Raw genomic sequence first — 22645 nt, 5'->3', positions numbered from 1 at the left:
AGTGGTTAAATAAATTATTTATGATTTTTGTCATGTGACGGGTCGCCGCGGCGGTGACCTAGTGAGCAACGCTTTGAGCTCGGGTAGTGAAGATTGAGGGGTCGGGACTGTCTCTCATAATTTCTTCAGCTCCTTTCCCTACTTATTAACAGGTTTATTATAATCGTTATTTCGCTGCATTTGATATTATGCTTTTATTGTTGCCGATGCGAATTTTTAAAATTAAGAGAAAAATGGTGGATAAAATCCTGGCGTTATCATTAACGTACAGTTTGAAGTCTGGCGAAAGGTGTCACACATTATAATTTATTATTTGTTAATTATTCTTTTTCGATTAATGATAGTTCAAACTATTTGCTAGTATTCATTCAGTAAGTATTTGCCTCCGGTTTCTCTGTTTTGTTGTAAGATTTGCAAAGTTATACTGGTTATACGTGTTTATTATTTATTACTATTTGTTCTTCTATTTATAGACCTGGCGGCACCGGGAGTCAAATATGCTTATTTCTATTTATCGTGAGTACTTCGATATCATAATGTTCCTGGAGTACAAATTTGAGATTATCATGTATTACTTTGTACTATTTGGCACATAACAAGGTTAGCGTCGAAGACCCTTTCCGTTGCAGTGGTTGGCTTTTAATGCGCAAGATAGAAACACAGAGTGAAAACCGGGGTAAATATGTAGTAAATGCACACGAAATAATCATTAAATTCAACACAAATTGAAGCAGAATGATATATTTGCAATTAAAAAGTAAAATTTCCCGTTGTGTGCGTATATATTTAAGCACCTACGAACTTTTTGCGATGTGTGGTCAAAGACAACAAAAGGAGTAATGGAAACTAAATCTCTTTGAGAAGCAGAAGATATTTACATTAAAATGGCCATCACACATTCTATAACAGCCTATTTCTGAAGGAATATGCAGTCTCCGTGCAGCGTCGCACCACCGCCTTCCCCGGTCTGGGTCGTTTGGCACCACAAAAAATACTTTTCTGGCGTTTAACGAGAGGTAAATTCACATCTCGGCACACAATAATATACATAAGGTTTCCTACTACTCATTTAAAATTCTCCGTTTTATCTAGTATTTACTTATACTCGAAATAACGTATACAACAATACGTATACAATAACGTATACGTCGAACCTTATGCAAGCGATGCGGACATCATAAGGTTCACACGTCATCAACATGGCGTCGCCCGAGAAATACGTTTTTGGCGCGGAATTCAACTTGAAACTTCAAACTGCTCTAGGGGCGAAATTATTCTGCGCTCAATGGTAAAATTTGGTGAGAGCCTTTCTTACACCCAATGCTTTATAAATCAGACAAAATATTTGGTAGTGTAATCCCTTCTATTACGGCTGACTTCAAAAATATGGAAATGGAAGGGCTATTGTATGAGATAATGCTGGGGCGAGAAGAACCTTGATTGTGTCCGTGGAGTCAAAATTTTTGTGCTACATTTTTGTGAACTGCCTTTTGCACCACCTTTTATTATGTGAAATAAATATTGAGCATGATCTTCTATTTGACTTTATCTTTTGCTGCTCTTCTGTATGAGTTAACTTTTTTCAGCAACTTATTGTTGTAGAAGCATTTCACTTGAAGTGAAAGAACTATGGTTCGTTTATTTAAAAATTGTTCTGATAGGTTGCACTAATCTTCCGTAATTAGTTCGCATTGCCATCAACTTCCTGCTACTTACTAATACTTCCTCCTTTTATGAATCAAGTTCTAAGGGTACTGTTTTCATATTAAATGGGTATCAATGTTCTGTGAAATCATAATTCATATCCTTCCTAATAAGTGGATTACATCAAGTAATGTGATAGCTGTCTTTATTACATACCGTCTTGGTTATTGTGCAGTCTTGAGGTGCTAGTATTGGAATTATTGGGAGGCATCACCTTTTTGTTGAGGAGAGTTGTTCATCTATGGCCATGGATCCATTTATCACAGTATAGGATATCAAAATATGTTATATAATATATATGTTTCCAGCTAAGGAATATTATTGATGCTTACAAGGGCGTAGCCAGGACTACCTGGAGGGGCAGGGGGTGGGAGAAGAATACCTTCCTCTGGGGAAAATGATAATATTTTATGCTATTTTGGGCCTTTAAATTACGAAATTTGTGGGTTGTCATGAAGCTGTTTTGTGAACAATGGTTAAGTAGAATAATTTTTTTACCTCTGTATGTTTTCCTTCAAAAAATAATTTGTTTGGGCAGGACGTGACACCGTGGCTTCTCCTTAGGAAGCTGAAATGCCCATGGTATGATGTAAAAGTTCTGGGCGTGATCAAGACGTCAGACGGTAGGGAGATAGCCAGTGCGTTAAATGTGGATGCGTCAAAAAATTGCTAATAATAGATTCCCCCTTGCTTGTCAGCTCTGATTTTTCATTTTGGTCAATGGTAGAAGTGGTCGGATTGTTTCATTTCAGTTGACAATGACCTCACATGCTTTACTTGCGTGGCTAACATGATTTACTGGCTCAGTTCAGGAATGCTGCCGTGCATGTGAATGCGTAAAAAAATGCTAATAACAGATTCCATCTTGCTTGTCAGCTCTGATTTTTCGTTTTGATCGATGGTAGAAGTGATCGGATTGTTTCATTTCAGTTGACAATTGCCTCACACACTTTACTTGTGTGGTTAATTGTATTTACTGGCTCAGTTACGTATTGCTGCCGTGTATGTGAATGCGTAAAAAATTGCTAATAACAGATTCCCCCTTGATTGTCAGCTCTGATTTTTCATTTTGGTCAATGGTAGAAGTGGTCGGATTGTTTCATTTCAGTTGACAATGACCTCACATGCTTTACTTGCGTGGTTAACATGATTTGCTGGCTCAGTTCAGGAATGCTGCCGTGCATGTGAATGCGTAAAAACAAAAACGCTAATAACAGATTCCATCTTGCTTGTCAGCTCTGATTTTTCGTTTTGATCGATGGTAGAAGTGATCGGATTGTTTCATTTCAGTTGACCATTGCCTCACACACTTTACTTGTGTGGTTAATTGTATTTACTGGCTCAGTTACGTATTGCTGCCGTGTATGTGAATGCGTAAAAAATTGCTAATAACAGATTCCCCCTTGATTGTCAGCTCTCATTTTTCGTTTTGGTCGATGGTAGGAGTGATCACATTGTTTCATTTCAGTTGGCAATTGCCTCACATGCTTTACTTGTGTGGTTAATGTGATTTACTGGCTCGGTTCCGTATTGCTGCCGTGTATTTCGTCGTGAAAGATAGAAACTTTTGCCTGGTGGCGTCGCCAGTGGCAATATTTGAAAACTGAATATAATGCGCGCGGAGCGACAACAATTCTAGCGGCGTACTTGAGAATCCTCTATTGTAATATTCGTGGTGTTGTTCTTAAGCCGTGTCCCAACTCGTTAGCCATTAGGCATCATGTATTTAGCCAGCCAGATTCTGGGCAGCCAACCACAAGGGAGCATGAATTGGGACATCCTTACGCAGGTGCTGCCATCTACTGGGCACTAGGCCAATGCAAAACAAGAGATAATCGGAATCATTTGAACAAATGATGAACAAAACCCATCACATTCCACCGCATTCCACATTGTCAACGTTTACGTGCAATCGTGTCGCTTCGCAAAGTTAATTTGAGTTATTGGGTGTTGGAGAAAAGCATTTTCTCATTCCATTAGTATATTAGGCAAAATTTTAGGTTAGATATTGTAGTAGAGGGTATTTTTTAAATTCGTTGCGTTAGTGTAATTTAGTTCTTGTAACATTAGGAGGTAGTACAAGTGTAGCATATTTTGTAGTTAAGCATATATTCCTTTCAATTAAGTATTGCAATCAATTTATAAATTAGGTTCACTGTTCAATTTCCCATTCATTTTAGCAAGTTAGTTTCTGTTGTTCTTGTAACATTAGGAGGTAATACAAGTGTAGCATATTTTGTATCTTAAGTTTAGCATATATTCCATTCGTAATTCAGTATTGCAATCGATTTATAAATTAGGTTCACTGTTCAATTTCCCATTTATTTTAGCAAGTTAGTTTCTATTGCGTATTTTTAAGGTCAGGGTGTATTCTGAGGTTTAGCCACTTAAAGTTTATTATTAATTCGTTTTAGGCCTAAGCATTTAGATTTAATCGATTCATTTAATATTATAATATTTCACGTACATTGATAAGTTTTTAGCATTGATAAGTTTTTAGCATTTACTATTTCCCTAATTTTAACTAGCATCTACTTAAATTTTTGCCCATAAGGCTTGATTCGTTACCTATTTAGGTACAGACTTTTCATTCCACTTATCGCGGGGAATTAACGGGTCGCGTTTTAGTAATGGATGAGGAAGTGCTTTTTCTGGCACTGCAAGAGTGGCTTCAGCAGGAGCAGAGGCTACTACTTCTCCTGCAGCGGGTGCTGTTGGCCGTAAGGGAACTGTTTGCTGATGAGGAATTGGTTGGTATTTCAGTTGGAAGATTCATTAAAACGCTTGCTATCACTTCATGCATTTATCTAATTTCAATCTTCTATATATGGAAAGACTAAATTATGAAATTTCTTGCCAGGAGCCGATGCAATATTGCCTTCTAAACCGGGAGCAGCAAGTGATCCGGGTTCTGCTGGGGGGTCAGTGGGATATGCGGAAGCATATCCGCGTCTCCGAGGAGGCATTTCATGACCTCCTGAGGATGGTCTCCATGAACAGGAGGAGTGGATGGGAGCAGAAGCTTCGGCTGGCGGTGTTCCTGTTTTGCTGGCAAGCGGGGCATCTTTTCGAATAGTCAGTTCGAATTTCGGGATGCCTCGATCATCCGTTCATCGAATGGTGCACCAGATGATGCGTCAGGTGCTCGCGCTGTCTGGGAGGGTAATCTGTGTCCCCAGTAATGGCGAGCTGGAGGCGATTGGGGCAGGGTTTGCCAGGATGGCAAGGAATGATGAGCTCCGTTGTGTTGTGGGTGCCATTGACGGCTGTCATGTGGAGGTGATACCATCCAGCCCTAACCGGGCCGATTATTTTAGTCGGAAGCTGAGGTACTCGGTTCAATTCCAGGCAGTGTGTGACCATACGGGCAAATTTGTGGATGTTTTTGCGGGTTACCCTGGGTCGGTGCACGACTCGAGGGTATTCAGGGCAAGCCCCCTGTACGTCAATGCGTTGTATCCCCCTCAAGGATATGCTATATTGGGGGACAGCGGCTACCCCTGAATTGCCGACCCCATAGCCGTGCTAACGCCATACCGCGAGCCAGTGGCAGGGCCTATTCAGGCTCGTTTCAATGCGCACCACCGAAGGGGCAGGAACATAATAGAAAGGAGCTTCGGCATGCTAAAGACCAGGTGGACGTGCATATTTATGCAGCGGGTGACGTTGCGTCACACCCGAGTGGCGAACGTAATCGGGGCCTGCTGCATCATGCATAATACATGTCTGACAAATGGCGACATTTTGGTGGGAGATGGACTTGTTGGGGAAGAAGAGAATGTGGTGGGAATGGTGGGGCACCATGAAAATGGTTTCAACTTATAAGACAATATAGCCCGACGTATGTCGAGACCTGATATTGTGCCAGGACATTTGGCCGACCATGACTATTTGTAAAATAAATATTTTGTGTTTTCAATTATTGATTTTAATTTACAACTCTATTTACATTTAAAGGTCAATTTACCTTGGCAATGAAATAACCCCTGTATGAGTTCCCTCTCTCCCTCATTCATAAATACCTCATCCTTAAAAATCTAGGTCACCGAGCAGTGCATCCCTCCAGGAGCTCAGGGAATAGAATGGAATATCTAACTTCTTCGCAGATGCATTGAGAAATGGTACAGTAATGCTTAAAATGCACGAAGCAGTCAGTGAAGCGGATGAAAAATAAATTAATTTCAACAGTTGTCTAATATGGTGACAAAATTGCAAAAATAGTATGGTCACTTTCACAGTATATTCCCTGAAACCACAATATCTAGCATACTACTTCGACTTCCTTTTCTAGCTAACAACCTTATATACGGTTAATTCCTCCCCCGATCATAACCAATGTGGACAACAACATGGTATAGAGATAGAGAACTTCATTCAGCAAATGGCTACAAGAAAATTTAACACAAAATGGAATTGCAAGAGGTAAAATTATCAGATTCCCATCACTCTTGTCTCACAATCTAAAGCATCAACCCCTTCACATGCAATTACCTACAAAATTCTTCTGGGTCTTAATGCTTCCTCACAATGCTCACCAGGTATACCTGTATATGAACGACTTACCCATTAGGGGCGGTCATCAAACAACTTTTTTCGAAAGTCAAAGTTCGACATATTACGAAACGTAGCCCGACGTACCAAATGAACGGAGAAAAAATTTTGTTCATGTAGGTTGACATCCTACGGTTGCACCAGGGCCGTTTATGTTAAGCTTAGGCAACCCGCAATACATTCCCTCTTTTTACGCTATTTCGGCGATAAATGTCGTGATTTGAATGATTTTTTCAGCCGATTCTGCACCAGTCATGTACGAAATAGTCGAGGTAAGCAACATAGGTCGAATAATAACGTTTATTATACAATCACCGGTATTAAAATGCAAAGAAACATAAAAAACTTTGAAATTTTCTTAATTAATGGTATATATTTTAATTTGGTGTACTCGTATGGGCATGATCGCACTAATATGACCCTACCGTTTAAATACAACAACATTTTTCCCCTCTCCCATCCTAGAGTAAGGATCTCCTCGTCTCCCTACGGCCCGCCTATGAACTGATATAAATACACTGGTCAGGGATGTGAAAAGCCCTGATGCTTTCATCTGGTGAATAGGTCTTTCTTGCCAGCAATATCCTTTGGAAGACTACTCTTCTCGCTTTGACCCTTTCATTTTTCACCAATGAGGATGTTTTCTGGATGAGCGAAGAACGCTTTGCTCTGGATGAATTTCTCAAGAACTCTACTTTTTACGGAATTGTCTTATTCTCTTAAGCATTTCCCAGATATGTTCGGCTTCTGTAATCTTCCAATTTTTCTTTATTGTGAACCTCATAGGAATATAGAGTTTCATCATAGTCTCGGTTATTGAATTCAAAGCCACTGTTGGTCGTCTTGTTTCTATGTAAACGCGGATCACTCTGTTGGCCGTCATTCCCCATCTGCTGTTATTCATTTCCCCATTATCGCGATCAGCCAGCTCTTGTGGGATTATCCCCTGGAAATACCACGAGCCATGTCCAGCGAATAATTTTGGTATTTGCTGATGAAAGATGAATTTAGTTCAGGATCACGTAGACCAAGATCAATCGTCTGAAATGTCATTAGAGGTAGCTGCGCACAGGTCTTTAGTTGGCGACCAACTGACCCAATGTAGATATTTGGTCCCGTCGTTGTCCCATCAAATTTCTCCATTATAAGTCGAAGAGGGAGTTCATCTGAATGCAGAAGGCACTTAAATCTATAAGGCACGCCCGAGACGCACGTCGATAAACATATAGCGCCTCCGTTCCAGCCGTTCGCGGTGTTCGAATGTGATCCATCACAATCGATGCACCATATGGAAGACGTGTCAATTGTAGCAGCTTCAACTAATTCGAGGATAGAGTTTCCGAGCCATTCTCTTTCTCCTGTTTCAGTTTATGCATGTCCCAAATGAACCCCGCCGGGTTCTGTAAGGATGACTACATGCTCTTCGGTTATGTCGTGATGCGCACTTCATTGTTGCTGCACAATTCCCTGATATTCGTCTTCTCTTTTCTTTCCTCGAAGAACAATGCTATCCTCGGTTGATCTCTAAGCTTTTCCATATCTTCTGAAGTCGCAAGCTCTCTGTATTTCTTCCTTTGTCGCGCAATTTTCTTCCGGTCGACAATCATCGATGCATTTTCAGGTGTGACCTGGCCGACGTCTTCAAACGCTCCAGTCACGAGGGTTGCTGCAAACCGCTGGCTACGTTGTGCCTTTTCACCGATTGGCAGGTCACAGGCAGCTTCAGGATGTTGCGCGCCGAGCTATTATAGGATGGGCGGGAGGATGGTTGCCATTCGTCGCCGAGCACAGGTGGCGAGTCATTTTGAACTTCAGAGCACTAAGACTTGAATTTAGAACTAAATTTCTGGTCAAATGATGCCCTATTTTCAAATGATTCCTTCGTTTTTATAATTTTTTTCTTTGGCAGCCTTCTTCCTATGTTTTTGTGGTTATCCAATCAATGGTCCCAATCACTAGTTCTCCGGTTGATCTTTGGTCTAAAAGGAATGATATTTCTTCATTTTTAATTTACGACTTCGGCTTACAAATACACTAGGCCAATTTTGGAAGACACATTGAGGAAAATAAAACAATATTTTAACATCTTCCTTAAATTAATAAAGTCTCGATGGGCAACAGAGGAATTTTTCTTCTTTGTGCTCTTCATAATTTTTTTACATTTCGTGTTGTATCTCTAAACTGCCATGAGGATGCCGCGGTTCGACATTCAAGGTCCAGACGCGTAGTTTTACACTTGGTCCACTCTGTCGGCGACAACATGGGCAATCTCCTGGACCGATTGATCAAATTCTCATCTTTCTTGCATCTTTTCCATCTTCGCCCATTAGTAATACTTCATAATATCTTCATATGTGGGAAGATATCTCCCAAACATCTGTCGAGGAGCGCCAAAGAGATGACTCTCAACTGAAGAGCGTGTCAATACATTCATTGTTTATTTTAGTTGCTTCTCCATTAAAAAAAAATCACTTCGGCACGAAATCCTTGCCTCACAAAACCTTGCGAAAGGCCATCCACATGTACAAGACAATTCATCAATAGCGTACAGGGGATATGTATATAGTAAAAGAGAATAGAGGGGAAATGGAGAAAAAGGAGAGGATACCGGCAAATTTTATTTTGTTTTAATTTGTACTTACATAGCCTTCAGAAACTCACTTCCTTCCAATGTGTTTAATTACCATTTATATCCACCAATTTTGGATACTAAAAAGGTTGCATCTTAACTGGTACGTCATAAGACTTGAAGGGTGGGTAGAAATGGGAGAAGCTCGAGTTGGAGCGCCCTCCACGTGGCGAGTTCTGGGTCTCCCTGAGAGCCAGAGTGGCACCTGTTCTCATGGTGAATGAAGAACTGCAAAATTTGGAACATGGAGTCATTTTCGTAGACGATGTAGCCTGAGCAGTGCGTTGACATTAGTTCATAGGCGTAGGGAGACGAGGAGATCCTTACTCTAGGATGGGAGAGGGGAAAAATGTTGTTGTATTTAAACGGTAGGGTCATATTAGTGCGATCATGCCCATACGAGTACACCAAATTAAAATATATACCATTAATTAAGAAAATTTCAAAGTTTTTTATGTTTCTTTGCATTTTAATACCGGTGATTGTATAATAAACGTTATTATTCGACCTATGTTGCTTACCTCGACTATTTCGTACATGACTGGTGCAGAATCGGCTGAAAAAATCATTCAAATCACGACATTTATCGCCGAAATAGCGTAAAAAGAGGGAATGTATTGCGGGTTGCCTAAGCTTAACATAAACGGCCCTGGTGCAACCGTAGGATGTCAACCTACATGAACAAAATTTTTTCTCCGTTCATTTGGTACGTCGGGCTACGTTTCGTAATATGTCGAACTTTGACTTTCGAAAAAAGTTGTTTGATGATAGATATTGTACTGAGCAGCAGAGAGGCAAGGAGTTTGAAGGGATGGAATGGGCCCAGAGGGCTAGGATAAAATGAAAAGAACGGATATTAAATTTATTTTTTATTTTCGACATAACTGCGGAACAAATTCAGAAATTCATCCCCCCTCCGCTTCTGATCCTCAACCGCCTCCTCCACAGAGGCTACCAGCCTCTCCAATGCATCCTCCCTTGTGCTGGATGACCTCCTCCTCCTCTTAGGCAGTTGAGGGCTGTCGCTGGATGAGGAGGTGGACGCTGAGGAGTTCAAGGAGCACCCATCGCCTCCATCCTGCAGGCTCCCTGGGGACTGCGGCTGGCTCGAAATAAACAGGCAGGGTGGAGAAACTGCATCCCGCTCTGAAAGTGCCCAGTGCATCACCCCATACAAAGGCCATGTGTCCGCACACTCTCCTCCTCCTTCCCTCCCACTCCCTGTGGCAGGGTTCCTTATTTCCTGCAATAATAGTTAAAATGAAATTACTAGAGAGGATATAAAGAGTAACCAAGCATCCATCTTCCATTCCATTATTCAAATTCCTTCCATATTATCCATTCTTACTTTGAAGAAAGACAGGAACAAATCAAAGGGGAGAAGGCAAAGGAAAATGTTCTGTAGTAAGATATGAGCATAAAACGCTAGGCACGAAAATCTACGCTGCAACATGTTGATTCTACCAGTGCTGATGCTAGTTCGTCCAATCCTGAAAAGCCTGCAACAGCAGACCTCATGAGTGGCACAGTAACTGACACCAACCATGGCCCAAACAATCTGTTAACACTAGAATGCCGAAGGGTGTCATTTTGACACCCTACGCGTACATTTTTTACGGAGCTGGCCCTTAGAGAGTGTTTTAGTAAAAAATCTTTCGTGACTTTTATTCATTTTTAGATCTTAACAAAACGACAGTAAAAGGGATACCCCCCTAATTTTTTTTGTCTCAAAAATTCAAATTTACCTTGAATGCCGGAGGGTGTCATTTTGACACCCAGTATATAATATCATTTCTTTCTTCGGTTTAGGTCTCTCGTGGGATGCGGCTTGATAATTATTTGTCAAATTAGTATAGTTTAGTACATTATCTTCATGTGTAGTACCTTTAGGTATAGTATAGTATATTTTAGTATAGTATATTACCTTCATGATTGTTTGTTTTACATAATTTCAATGAGCATAGGCTGTATACTACTTATTTCAAAAGTTTAGTAGCTCGTAAGGTAAGTATATTCCGCTGCCTTTTTCAAATGATTCGCCTTGAAACCAGCTAGTTTTTTTACCGCGGTGACACTTATTTGCCCTGAAACATTGCAGTGAAGTGACGCGCGCGACAATGCACTTAGCTGCTGCCGAGCCTCTGTGTTCGGCTGCCTGGCTCGCGCGCGTGTTTGGCGGACTGGGTCGCTTGTGTATCGCGACCTGCTGCTTGACTTGCTTCGGCAGTTCTGTCTTGATAATGGCACTGCATAGACGTGTTACGACGGAGCAAAGTATTGCAATACTAAACGATATTTCTCGAGACGTGTCGGAGAAAGGGTCTGATGCAGATCTTGAGACGGACAACGATTGGGTTGCACAGGAGGTGCAATTTAGATCATCCAAAAATGATTAAAATAGTGAGCACGGTCAGTTTCAGTGTTTTTTATATTAGTTTAGTAATTTAATCACGAAAGATACACATATTTATTTTACAATACGCATATACACATAATTGAGTTACTGGATCTGCACTGGTTATCGGACAGAAAAGAAATTGTGCGTGGTCGTGACATGGTGTGCCGACGTGGAAGGGGCGCTGGGTAGACTTCAAGGCGACTTCAACTCCTTGTTCAAGATCCTAAGGAGGAGATGGCCATGCTGAGGAATCATAACCTGAGCCTAACATAACCATTGACGAACAGCAGTTTCTAAGCAAAGCTAGATGTCCATTCAAGCAATTCATGGCACCAAAGCCTGATAAGTATGGGCATAAATACTGGTTTGCAGTATATAAAGACAGTATGTATTTGGTAAACTGATTCCTTTAACTTCCAGATTGACCAGAGGCGTCAAGGACGGCTCTCGTCAAGCTGACGATCGCGTTTCAGATCATGTTGTATTGAAACGTATGCAACCCTACATGAGCAAGGGCAGGAATGTAACCACTGGCATTTGTTTCACATCACTTTTGCTAGCTCTACTCGAAACAAAAGGGTACTTGCCTTTCGGGAACCGTAAATAAGGGAAGAAACGAAATACCTGGTGAAATAAAAGTTTCTCGGGAAGAGTTGTAATCAACTAAATTGAACAAAAATAGTGACGTAACACTTACTGTTCATCACGGCAAACAGAAAAAAATGTGTTCTTGTTCTATGATCTCTTCGCCCTCATATTGACATTGGTAACAACTCTAAAAAATCGCCCAAAACTGTAAGGTGTTGTAATGAGATAAACTTTGAAGTAGATATTATTGATCATATGGGGCGGAAATATTTGGTCAGAACTAGAACCAGGCCTGTTTTTTCTTTCCAGAATACTTTTGACTTGGTCACTATAAATTCCTGGATAATATATATAAGGAAATAACTTCACAAAAGATGTCCCGAATTATTTTTACAAAATTTATCAGAATAGCTTGCTTTTCCTTACATTGCGTCAACGAATATCTAGCAACCAAATCCAGAACTGACTAGGGATTGTCAAGTATAGATAAAATGCAATGAAAACAGAACTGTTGCTTTTTGTAAGCTTAGTGAAAAGTCAGTCAACCTACGGCCAAAACAGACCAAAAGTGCCAGAATGTAGAGAATCTACTATTTAGATGAAGCTTTTTGTAAGTCTGTATGAAAAAGTGTTCGATTTCTTTTTGGGTTCATACGAAGTTTTTGTAATTTACTTTTAAAAATTTCTTAGTTTTGTGGCCGCAATGGTTTTATTTTAATTTTCGTCTTTTTAAGCACACTTCTACATTCTATGACGAAAAATTGATGAAAAAAGTTAACAATAATAATAAAAAGAAAAGCAATCCTGTCATATTCATTTTAATTGTTTTGTGCACAAAATTTAACCAATTACAGTGAACAATAAATAATTATAAAAGAGTATTCAATGATTATATATAGGTATTATTGCACTTTCATGCGTCCGCCGACGTTTCAGCGCAATCTTTTCGATGGATGGCGCATTCTAGGAGTGTATTTTTTTGTAAAAAATGTTTACTTCAATGGTACTCTATTAAAACATTAACTTCTTTTAAATATTAGGGCACAAAATCAGTATCAAACAAAAGTTGACACTATTGACTCCGAAATAAAGCTAATCTGCAACGTAACATGCATATAAAAACATGGGTGTCAAAATGACACCCTCCCGGCATTCTAGGGGATACAAATTTCCCGGCATTCTAGTGTTAAACATCAATGATAACGTGATTACTGTAAATGAAGAAGAAATTTTTCTGGGGGAGACACAAAAGAAACAAGAAACCAAATATGGCCAAGAATTACTCATTTCAGGAATGACTATGAATGGGCCATCAGGTTTGTCTTGGCCAGAGAAAAAGGATATTTGGTATGAAATATAAATTTGAAGCTAAGAGTGTCAAAATTTATATATCCTTACATTTGATAGTCTGTGCTAATTAAATACATATGACAGTAACCTAAGTGTAAAGTGAATTACATTGTGTTATAAATTGCTTTCCAGGAAAATAACTAGAGGGTCAGCAACTAAAACATCAGGAATCCGGTTTAAGAGAGTGTGCACAGAATTTTGAGGGTCAGGAATAGGAGCATTTCAAGCCAAATACGAAGAAAATAAAAATGATACATTTTTAAATTCACACGATCAACAAAAACGATGTCTTAAAGAAAAAGTTTCAAAACAGTTACTAATCAAAAAAGAAATTAAATATGCATTTAAATTGTTCCTGAAAGGATATAATTTCATGGCTGAAACCTTAAAGGGTCATGCATTGGTATGTTTACCTTACTGATTACCAAAATGTCAAGATTCAACAACAAACAACACGTACCAAATCATTTCATTAAAATCATTTAAAACATGGAAAATTATACCCTTAAGAGTTGATTAACTTTACAGGCTAATAAATTCAGGATATTGGATAAGCAGTTACTGTCGTTGCTGGAAAGACCATGCCACTAAAAAGTTTTTCGATCAGTTAAATCGAGATTCACTTGAAAGCCCACACTCACCTTGTACTTCTTACATAAGTTGTCCCACTTCTTTCTGCATTGCGAAACTCCCACCTTCCCCTCCAACTCTAACTCTTTAATGATGACACTTAAGGAAAGAAAGGAAAAATGTATCAGATAAAGTACTGAGAAGTGCTTTATGATAATTTTAAATTATACCTCAAGAACGGCACTCATATTCATCATTTCAAAAGAGGGGAGAAACTAATTGACCATAGTGAGAGTTCATTAAAATTCCACACATTAAATTCGACAATACATTACAATAGGGGTTTCACTTTTATTAAGACAAGTTACACGGTAAATTAACCGGTACTAGTTAATGTACTTTGCAAGCATGATTTTGGCAGAACGGAGCGGAACTTGCACGAATCATATTAAAAGAGGTTATCTGTTCTGTTCACGCATTTACCCACTCATTTTTAGGGTAGTTTTAAGGTTAATTTTCTCGTTCATTCATTCATACATTAACTAGTAGGTATTAATTTGCCGTGTAACCAAGCCTTTCCACTATTTCATGCTTCCTCTCGAAGTTGTAGTCTCACTTCTTGAAGTAAAATGGTTTACGGTAGCATTACATACGTTCGTGCATTACGCGTCTAAGGATTTTTGCCCTAAGCTATTAACTTTGACCATATTATTTATATTAGAATTCAATTAAAACTTGCAGAAAGCGTAACACAGCTAACCCACTTCACAATGGAATTTCTGTTAACACGAGCAACAACATATATCATCACATGCCTGCTGTAACCGTTCACTTATTATTCCGATATCAATATGAAATTTTAAGAAAACCTGAAGAATGCGGAACTAATTATTTATAGTTAAAAAAAACAATGTGAACTCACCTCCATGCCGTCACCGCGGAATTTCGACTTCCGTCGAATAACTCCGCCTTCTCTTTTCTAGTTCTCACGAACTTCTCTGTCAGTTCCAAACTCCCTGTAACGATATTTCATTATTACAAACAAAAAAATTACCAACCACTCGAATAAGTCGCAAATCACCAACACTACTTACAAACAAAATATTTCCCATCGGCGGCAGCCATGTTTCACTTTCAAGACAGAGGACGGTGAGAGCTGAGGACGCTTTGAACGCCTTGAATCATGGGAAAAGGGGGCGAAGGATGCACTCATCGATGCCTAAATCTGGCGGCCGCGTTAGCTGGCTAAATTCCCTCCCTTATGCTGGCTAACGAGTTGGGACATCCTTCCAAGAAGGCGTCATGGCTAAATCCTGCAATTGGCATAGCCAAATGGCCAATTGGGACACGGCTGAAGTGAGCAAGGGAGCGCGGATGCTCCCTCACTACCTTCCCCTCGCAGGAAGTGGACGTCAAAATGGCGGCAACGGAAAACTCAGAAATCTTGAACTGGAGTTGTAAGTAATTTTTTGTTTATTATGTGAAGAAAGAGCGTCCAATCGGTGCCAGAAAAGTCAAAATACTAAGCAGTATAAATTACAAACGTAAACAAACCGAGTAGTAGGGTGAAATGAATTCCTAAATCAACCACAAGATGTCCTAACCCGACCCTGCACTTCAAAACTCGTTACTGCCAATAGCTCGCATTATTTCCGTTCACACTTTATGGCGCCAGTAGAGCATTTTTAAGGAAGCAGGGTGCAAGGGAGAAAGGGAACGAGGGAATGAGTGCATACTACGTGGATTGGAAAACGGCCTATGATTCTTTCTAAAAGTTTGAAATAAATTTCTCCTGATATAATTCTGGTGTACAATTAATTAATCCCATGATAAATTAATAGCATAAAAGAAGCTTTATTGCAGTGGACAAGGCCATCTTAAAGGGTATGCATGCGGTCATTCACTACATTTGTTTTGAGTTTTTTCCTGCTACAGTTTGTTCGCTTTAAGGAAGAGCATGGTTGATAATGTGGATGGTATTCATTTCAGTCCATGCTCGTTCACAACATTACAGAAGTGTGGTCACTTAAATGTAGTAGTAGCTCTTGCTTATTTGGGGCAGCTTTTTTTTCGGGACAAATCATTGTGAACATATGATGTGAAGAAGATCCCAGAGTCAATTCGGGTTAATAAGGCCATTCTGGCCATGTAACCCCTGCCATTGCCTCCTGATCCATTGAAGAGACATTTTTAATTCTCACCTTGGTCATTTGTAACATCTTTTCAAGGCTATTAGATTGATGTCAATGGAATCTTATGCAGCTAGAGTCCCAAAAATGTTTGCCTTCCAACAACTTTGTGAAACGTAGCATTTTCATTGTCACTAAGCTATCAATTCCATTGCAATATTTCACTCATTTGGGTCATTTTGTGAAAAAGGTAATTTTTTATGTATTGCATCATGAGTTGTATAATAGAATTACATTAAAATTATTAACAAATCATTCAAGTCTGATATGTAGGTTGCCTTAGTTCAAAGATGTCTCTCAACCAACTGATTAAAAATTACTATTTTCATAGGTTGAGTGGCCTTACCAAAGCTCAAGTAAATATTAATAGTCTCTATCATTGTAATATGAAAATGTAGTACCAAGATTAAATATTGTGCTTAGGGCACTCTCATGCATTTTTAGGTGAGGTTGGGGGTGAGATATTGGTTGGCCAGAGGGCCTGTAATTAGGTGAACCTCCTCTATGTAGTAGATCTCGTAAGACCTCTACTTATCATACCAAGGAGACAGCCGAACTACCTCCGCAGTTTGTAATGTAAATCACCCTTGTAGTTTAGTTAAAATAGGATGTGATGGTGAAAGGGTTAGGAAAGTAAGGTTTCGATGTAAACCGATTTCATGCCTCCCGCCGCATCCACCTCGTCCCTCGATGCAGGCGTGAATGTCGATGGAGAGGATGTCGACTCGTCGCCGGAAGGGGTGAAAATTCAGTCGGGTTTCGAAAAGCGGAAGAAGGCGAGGGTTTTCGCCAATTCCATTGCAAAGCCCAAATTTCTCGCATTTCCTTTGATTGAAATTTCAATTGTGAAACGAGCGACTGATGTAGATGACGTACAGTCACCAAGAGGCCAATAGAGTTCACAAAAATGTTCAAATTTTGCACCCTACTGACGTCAACGATAGCATCCATGGTGGGAGACATAACACCGTTAGATTTACTCTCATAGCAAGTGGTCTGAACGACAGAGGTGAGTACACGGACGATCATCCATTCATTAAACAGTTGCATGATCACTGGACATTGTAAAGGGGAAGAAAAAAAACCGAAAATACACCACAAATGAATGGCGGCTTCTAAATTTCTCAACAAAATTGTCCTTCTTGTCCTTCGGGTGACGCAACGTTTACTGTTAGGCGTTTCTCGATCACGTAGGGCATGTGCATTACTGCGGTTGAACGCAAATGCGGAAAGATCACCAGCGTTCGAAAAAAACTACGTTCAAAACATTGTGCAAACTGACAAAAGGAAACAGTGCATGAGGAAGAGAAGGAAACAGGCCATCCCTGTCTGGGAGGACAATGGAAAAATGAATTCAAGGAGAATTTCAATCGAAACAAGACGTAGAAACGGGCCCAAGCTACGATTAAAATTGATTTAACGGAGGAGATGTGAGGAGATATGACCTTAACAGCGGCCTGTAGCACCAAATTGACAGATATTGAGGAAGCCGACGGCTATTCGCCATTCATCGAAAATTTAAGTCGATAATTTACCAGGATATTACGCTATTCTAATGGCTATCTCAAAATATGGCCACGGATCTAATATCAATATCTTTAGTCCAACATATTTTGACTTGTCATTTGTCCTCGTTAAATTCGTGGTTCTCATTATTGATATGAGGGCACTTGATGTAGATTTTGATGCGTAATTAGGTCAATCTTCTGCTATTCGTCCTATATACGAATGGAAAGAAGAGTGCCCTTGCCATTAAAAGATAAGGTTGAGCAAGAAATTAAGAAAATGGTGGGGGAAGGAATGATAACGGCGGTAGAAGAGCCTACGGAGTGGTGCGCGTCCATGGTAGTAGTGCCTAAAGCAGACTGAGGAGTTCGAATATGTGTAGACTTCACGAAATTAAATAAATGCATTCGGAAAGAGCAGCACGAACTGCCAACCGTGGATGAATGTCTAACGCTGATGAAGGCTTCAGAAGCGAAAATTTTCACAAAATTGGACGCCTTCAGAGGGCACTACCAAATACCACTAGAGAGAGAATGCCGTCCGCTGACTACTTTCATTACCCCTTTTGGAAGGTATTGTTTTAACCGGATGCCGATGGGATTATCTGCAGCCGGAGAGCATTTTCAAAGACGAATGTCTGAAGCATTGACAGGTTTAAAGGGAGTAGTCAAGGTTATGGATAACATACTGGTATTTGCAGCGACGCAGCCGGAGCACGACCTGAGATGGAACGCCGTCCTCCAGCGTCTTAGAGAAAATGGGATCACGTTGAATCGTAAGAAATGCCGATTTCGGGTCGCAGAGACAAAATTCTTAGGTCATGTCATATCGGCCGAGGATGGAATCAATCCAGATCCCGAGAAAATAACGGCAATAGAAAAATTGCCGCAGCCCGAAACGGTAGCAGAAATACGTCGATTTCTTGGAATCGTGCATTATCATCTGAAATTTCCCCCTCACTTGGGGGAAGGTAACCCAACCCTTGAGAGAGCTGATGAGGGAAAAAGAGCCTTTGCCATGGACTGCTACGCACACCAAAGATTTCCAAGAAATCAACCGAAGGTTAACTAGTGCCCCATCATTAGCCATGTACGAGACAAATCGACCGACAAGAGTATTAGCCGGCTCGTCGTCATATGGATTGGGGGCTACACTAGAGCAGCAGCAGTCAGATGGTGAATGGAGAGCGGTATGTTTTGCGTCGCGGACTTGACAGATACCGAACGACGCTACGCCCAATTGGAAAAGGAAGTATTAGCGCTTACCTGGGCTTCTGAGAAATTAGCAAATTATTTAGTAGGCAAGAAATTTCTTCTATGTACGGACCTGGGACGATTACCGTAAGATGAATTCGAGGAGAATATCGGAAAAGCTTCAGAACAAAACTTTACTACGGGCCCAAGCAATGGACAAAATCGATTTAACGGAGGAGATGGCAATAATTAAAGAACTTCGAATAAAAAAACTGCCAGGTGTGAGGAAGGACCTGGAGTTTTCTTGTGGCGGAAGGGTGAATATTTCTCGGGAGCACCAGAAAACGACCTATGGCAAACAACTGAGCAGATTCCCTCTTGAGTCATAGGACATTGCTAACGCTTGGCTGAGGGTGGTGCGGCTTTGGGGCTGCATAACCCTCACAAGGACCGCGCAAAGAAGTGGAGTGGCCACGAATATGACGATCGCGGAAGCCGAGACCGCCCTCTTGGTCCGTGGGCGCAATGCACATGTGATTTACGTGGCAAAGCATAAAACTGCCACCGCTGGATGTGCCCAAGTAATAGTGAATGACGACCCGTCGGACATATTTGATAAGTACCTCCATCTAAGGGTGAGTAACCAAAATCTTTTATTTTTCTCTTCAATTTTTGCCTGGGTATGGCATTAATCGTACCACGCTCGAGAGTGCAAATAGTTGCACAGACATTTTAACTGATTCCAAACGAAGTAATTCAAAATTTAGCAATTGAACTAGTATAACCCGATTAACACTTCAGGTGTGTAAATAAGTCTTCACCTGTTACCTGTACTTTTTCCCACAGCAACGGGTTCTGTACGCAAAGGCGGACGCGTATCTGATAAACACCGAGGGAAAACCATTCAAAAAAATTTTCGTCGATTTGAAGGATTTGGAAAAAGAAAGCATGCGGAAAATAAGCTCAACCTCCTGAAGGATGTTGGTATCAACATTATCCACCAAAAAAGATGAGGGGACCAGCCGCAGGGTGGCAGCATTTCTGCGCCATTAGTAGGAAACAGCAAAGCGGAACTACCTCGTGCCCCTGCCGGTGAGGGTGGTGGAGGAGTACCAAACCCTTTCCGGGCCCGTCCCCGCGGGAACCTCAACTGAAAGGCGAGTAGAGGATGCGAAAGAGACTTTCCGCAACATCATTCTACCAATGGTTCCAACAAAATTGGGCACAGACCCCTATTAGAACTTCCCCGACACCCTTGATGAGGTTATCTCCGCAAACCTTGGGAGAAAATTTCGAACGACTGAAGAAATGGGAGGGAAACGAAGAGAAAAATATGAAGATTCGGTTGGCAGACAGCGAGTTGAAATTCTCGCCGTGATGGCCTACATGTGCGACAAAAAACTTAGCTAGTCACGCTGTGGAGAAGGAAAGTCTCCGTCTCAATTGGACAGAAACCAAAATCGGAAAAAGGCAGTGTTTGAAAGCGGTTTCGCCTAGCTTCGTACGTTTGGATTTATTCCATTCATATATATGACAAATAGCAGAAGATTGATCTAAATATGCATCAAAATCTGCATCAATTGTCCTTTTATCATTAATGGAAACCAGGATTTTAACGAGGACAGATATCAAGTCAAAACATGTTGGACTAAAAGCATTGATATCAGATCCGTGGCCATATTTTGGGCTGGTATGTGTGGAAATTATTTCATTGTTATTAAAAAGTCCGTCAGCATTTCATAAATTATGTCGAAAGCTTTTATATTTCAGAAATTCATCATATTAATTCAAAGGGTGTTATTTTGTTTTCATGCAGCTTACGACAAGAAGGCCTTAAAGAACACTTAATATTTATTCATCTGCTTCGAAGAGACTGACTACAGGCAAAGTATTTTCGAAAAGCGGAGGATTGACGTGTTCGTGCCTTGGAAGCCGAGGACAACAAAAGGAATAATAGAGCCAAGGAGGAGGAGCCAAACGATGAGAGGAAGGATAGAAATAAGGCAAAGAAGGAAACGGAATGATGAGAGAATAACAGAACACGTCCAAAACCATGGTTTTCAGACTGATTCAAATGTTCAGCTTAAGGTACTCTACAATCCTTGTAAAGGTAAAAAGTTGGATTTTCTTGAGCAGTTGGAAATTTTAAGAGCATGTCGCAACAAAATGTACGGGTGGTGAACGACCTATTGTACCCCTCCAACTCCTCCCCTTTATTATCAGTTCTGCTGGACTCGGTAAGTAAACCCACTGACCTTGAGGAAACTATTCCTCGCTAGATTTTCCCCCTCCCACCATCACCACCTCCTCCCAGTCTTAACCCCCTTCTCCCTAAGGTATATATAAGCTCGCAAAATTTTTGTACATTCACCTTGATAATGACGTAGTGTACAGTCGAAACCTGGGTCGGTATTAAAAACTCTTGTAGAACATACAAGTGTCTCTTCATTTTGCTTCCTGATTCAAATGTGATGGTTGCAGGAGTTGATGCATGTGGAACGGAGAAGGTGGTTATTGATCCCGAACTTTTTTACCGAAAGAAATGTGGCCCCACCGAGGAGAACGTCGAAAAGGCAATGCCCAGTGTTGAGCCAAGGGATGGCACAAGGGATTCCGATTTTGTTCCCTCACCTGACGAAGAGTATGGAGGACACCACTGAGAGGGACGTTGAAAATTCAAGCCCCGCTGTTGAGCCAAAAGATGACTCCGTTTCGGATTTCGTAATCCCAACTGGTGATAAATCTCTGAGACAGGCGGACTGACACCAGGGTCCGGTGGTACCGAGCACTACTTCAAATCTGCCAAGCAGAAACAGATGTATCACGAATAGAGTTACTCTAGACACAGTGGGGGCATTGAAACCGTGCCCCGTGTGCGGGAGAAGAATGAAGACACACATCGCACGGCACATAATGGCTGCTCACAAACACATTTACTACTCTCTGGGGCGGAATAAAGTGGAAGCATGTGCGAGATTGGTAACTTTTTTGCACGGCAAAGGAGTATTGAGATACCCATAGGACTATGTGAGCTACTTACTTAGTCCCTTATGGCAGAATAATAGAAAAATATTTATCAGGGGACTTGCCAAGCTCGGAATCCAAATTATCACGTCAGGAACCAACTTGTCAATGGCCTGCAGCACCGAGATGAGACAGATGACAGCTTTTCGCCAGTCATAAAAAATGTGAGTCGATATTTTACCATCATTACGTTATTCTCTAGGCAATAAATGAATTACGATTTTTAATAACGAAGCGTTCTCTTTCAAGATCGTGGAACGCCGTTCAAAAAGGTTGGAAGGAACGATGAGTTACTTTTCGCAAGACTGTGAAGGTGAAAAGGTGTGTTATATATAGATCACCTCCTTGAGTGGGAAGGGGGTGTAAAGGTACCAGGAGCATTTCATTCTCCATTTATATGGGGATCTGTGGAAAAAATCCCCAGTGGAGATGTCAAGAAGTCTTGCATGCCTCGGGATAGAGGTAATCCCTTCGCGGTTATCCCTCGAGGAGGCATGCGGGGTGAATGAGGACAGAAATGAAGAGGAGGTCAGTGACGAATCTCCGGGTTATTTACTATGTTTGAGATCTTTCTCTACGAACACATATTTCCTTTCCAATAAGCTATTTAGTTATAAATTGTTAACTCCGGGGAGGCAGGCTGTAGTTTTTGCTTCTCCTTTGCAAACGTTCGTGTCTGTTTAAATAAATATTCTTCTATTTTTAGATATATGGAAATGAATAAAAAATAAATTGGAAGATGGTGTCCATAAAAAAGGGCAGGGAAACACCTCAGCCCTGTCCTATATGTGGCAAAAGGTTTTGCACGCAATTAGTCCGCCACATCGCGAAAGTTCACCCTTCTGTGTACAAAAAATATGGAAGGGAAGATGTAGAAAAATGCTCCCGGGGAGTAATCAGCCTGGTTTCGAAAGGTATAAGCAGGTACCCGGAGAACTTCATC

The 22645-nt window shown here is 40.8% G+C and overlaps 3 protein-coding genes across 3 annotated transcripts; 2 read left to right on the top strand and 1 right to left on the bottom strand.

Moving 5' to 3' along the window:
* Positions 1-3530: 3530 nt before the first annotated feature.
* Positions 3531-4780, top strand: LOC124172960. The gene is made up of 2 exons (XM_046552489.1): positions 3531-4454; positions 4565-4780. The coding sequence occupies exons 1-2, from the start codon at positions 4335-4337 to the stop codon at positions 4778-4780; spliced, it is 336 nt and encodes a 111-aa protein (XP_046408445.1). The 5' UTR covers positions 3531-4334.
* A 17-nt stretch (positions 4781-4797) lies between these two features.
* On the top strand, positions 4798-5208 carry LOC124172959 (putative nuclease HARBI1). Its single transcript, XM_046552488.1, has one exon. It carries the CDS (start codon positions 4798-4800, stop codon positions 5206-5208), a length of 411 nt encoding a protein of 136 aa, XP_046408444.1.
* A 4532-nt stretch (positions 5209-9740) lies between these two features.
* On the bottom strand, positions 9741-14963 carry LOC124172905. The gene is made up of 4 exons (XM_046552415.1): positions 14885-14963; positions 14713-14806; positions 13862-13949; positions 9741-10127 (listed from the first exon to the last, which is right to left on the bottom strand). The coding sequence occupies exons 1-4, from the start codon at positions 14913-14915 to the stop codon at positions 9747-9749; spliced, it is 594 nt and encodes a 197-aa protein (XP_046408371.1). The 5' UTR covers positions 14916-14963; the 3' UTR covers positions 9741-9746.
* Between the last annotated feature and the right edge of the window lie 7682 nt (positions 14964-22645).

This window comes from Ischnura elegans, assembly GCF_921293095.1.
Source record: "Ischnura elegans chromosome 13 unlocalized genomic scaffold, ioIscEleg1.1 SUPER_13_unloc_3, whole genome shotgun sequence".
In the NCBI taxonomy this organism is placed as follows: domain Eukaryota; kingdom Metazoa; phylum Arthropoda; class Insecta; order Odonata; family Coenagrionidae; genus Ischnura; species Ischnura elegans.
This window is presented reverse-complemented; position numbering and strand designations above follow the sequence as displayed.

Coding starts and splice junctions, on each gene's coding strand:
- LOC124172905 (XM_046552415.1), bottom strand. CDS start 14,915: ATGGCTGCCGCCGATGGGAAATATTTTGTTT. Junction 14,807..14,884: donor CGATGGGAAATATTTTGTTT/GTAAGTAGTGTT, acceptor ATATCGTTACAG/GGAGTTTGGAACTGACAGAG. Junction 10,128..13,861: donor ACTTATGTAAGAAGTACAAG/GTGAGTGTGGGC, acceptor CTATTATTGCAG/GAAATAAGGAACCCTGCCAC.
- LOC124172959 (XM_046552488.1), top strand. CDS start 4,798: ATGCCTCGATCATCCGTTCATCGAATGGTGCACCAGATGATGCGTCAG.
- LOC124172960 (XM_046552489.1), top strand. CDS start 4,335: ATGGATGAGGAAGTGCTTTTTCTGGCACTGCAAGAGTGGCTTCAGCAG. Junction 4,455..4,564: donor TGTTTGCTGATGAGGAATTG/GTTGGTATTTCA, acceptor ATTTCTTGCCAG/GAGCCGATGCAATATTGCCT.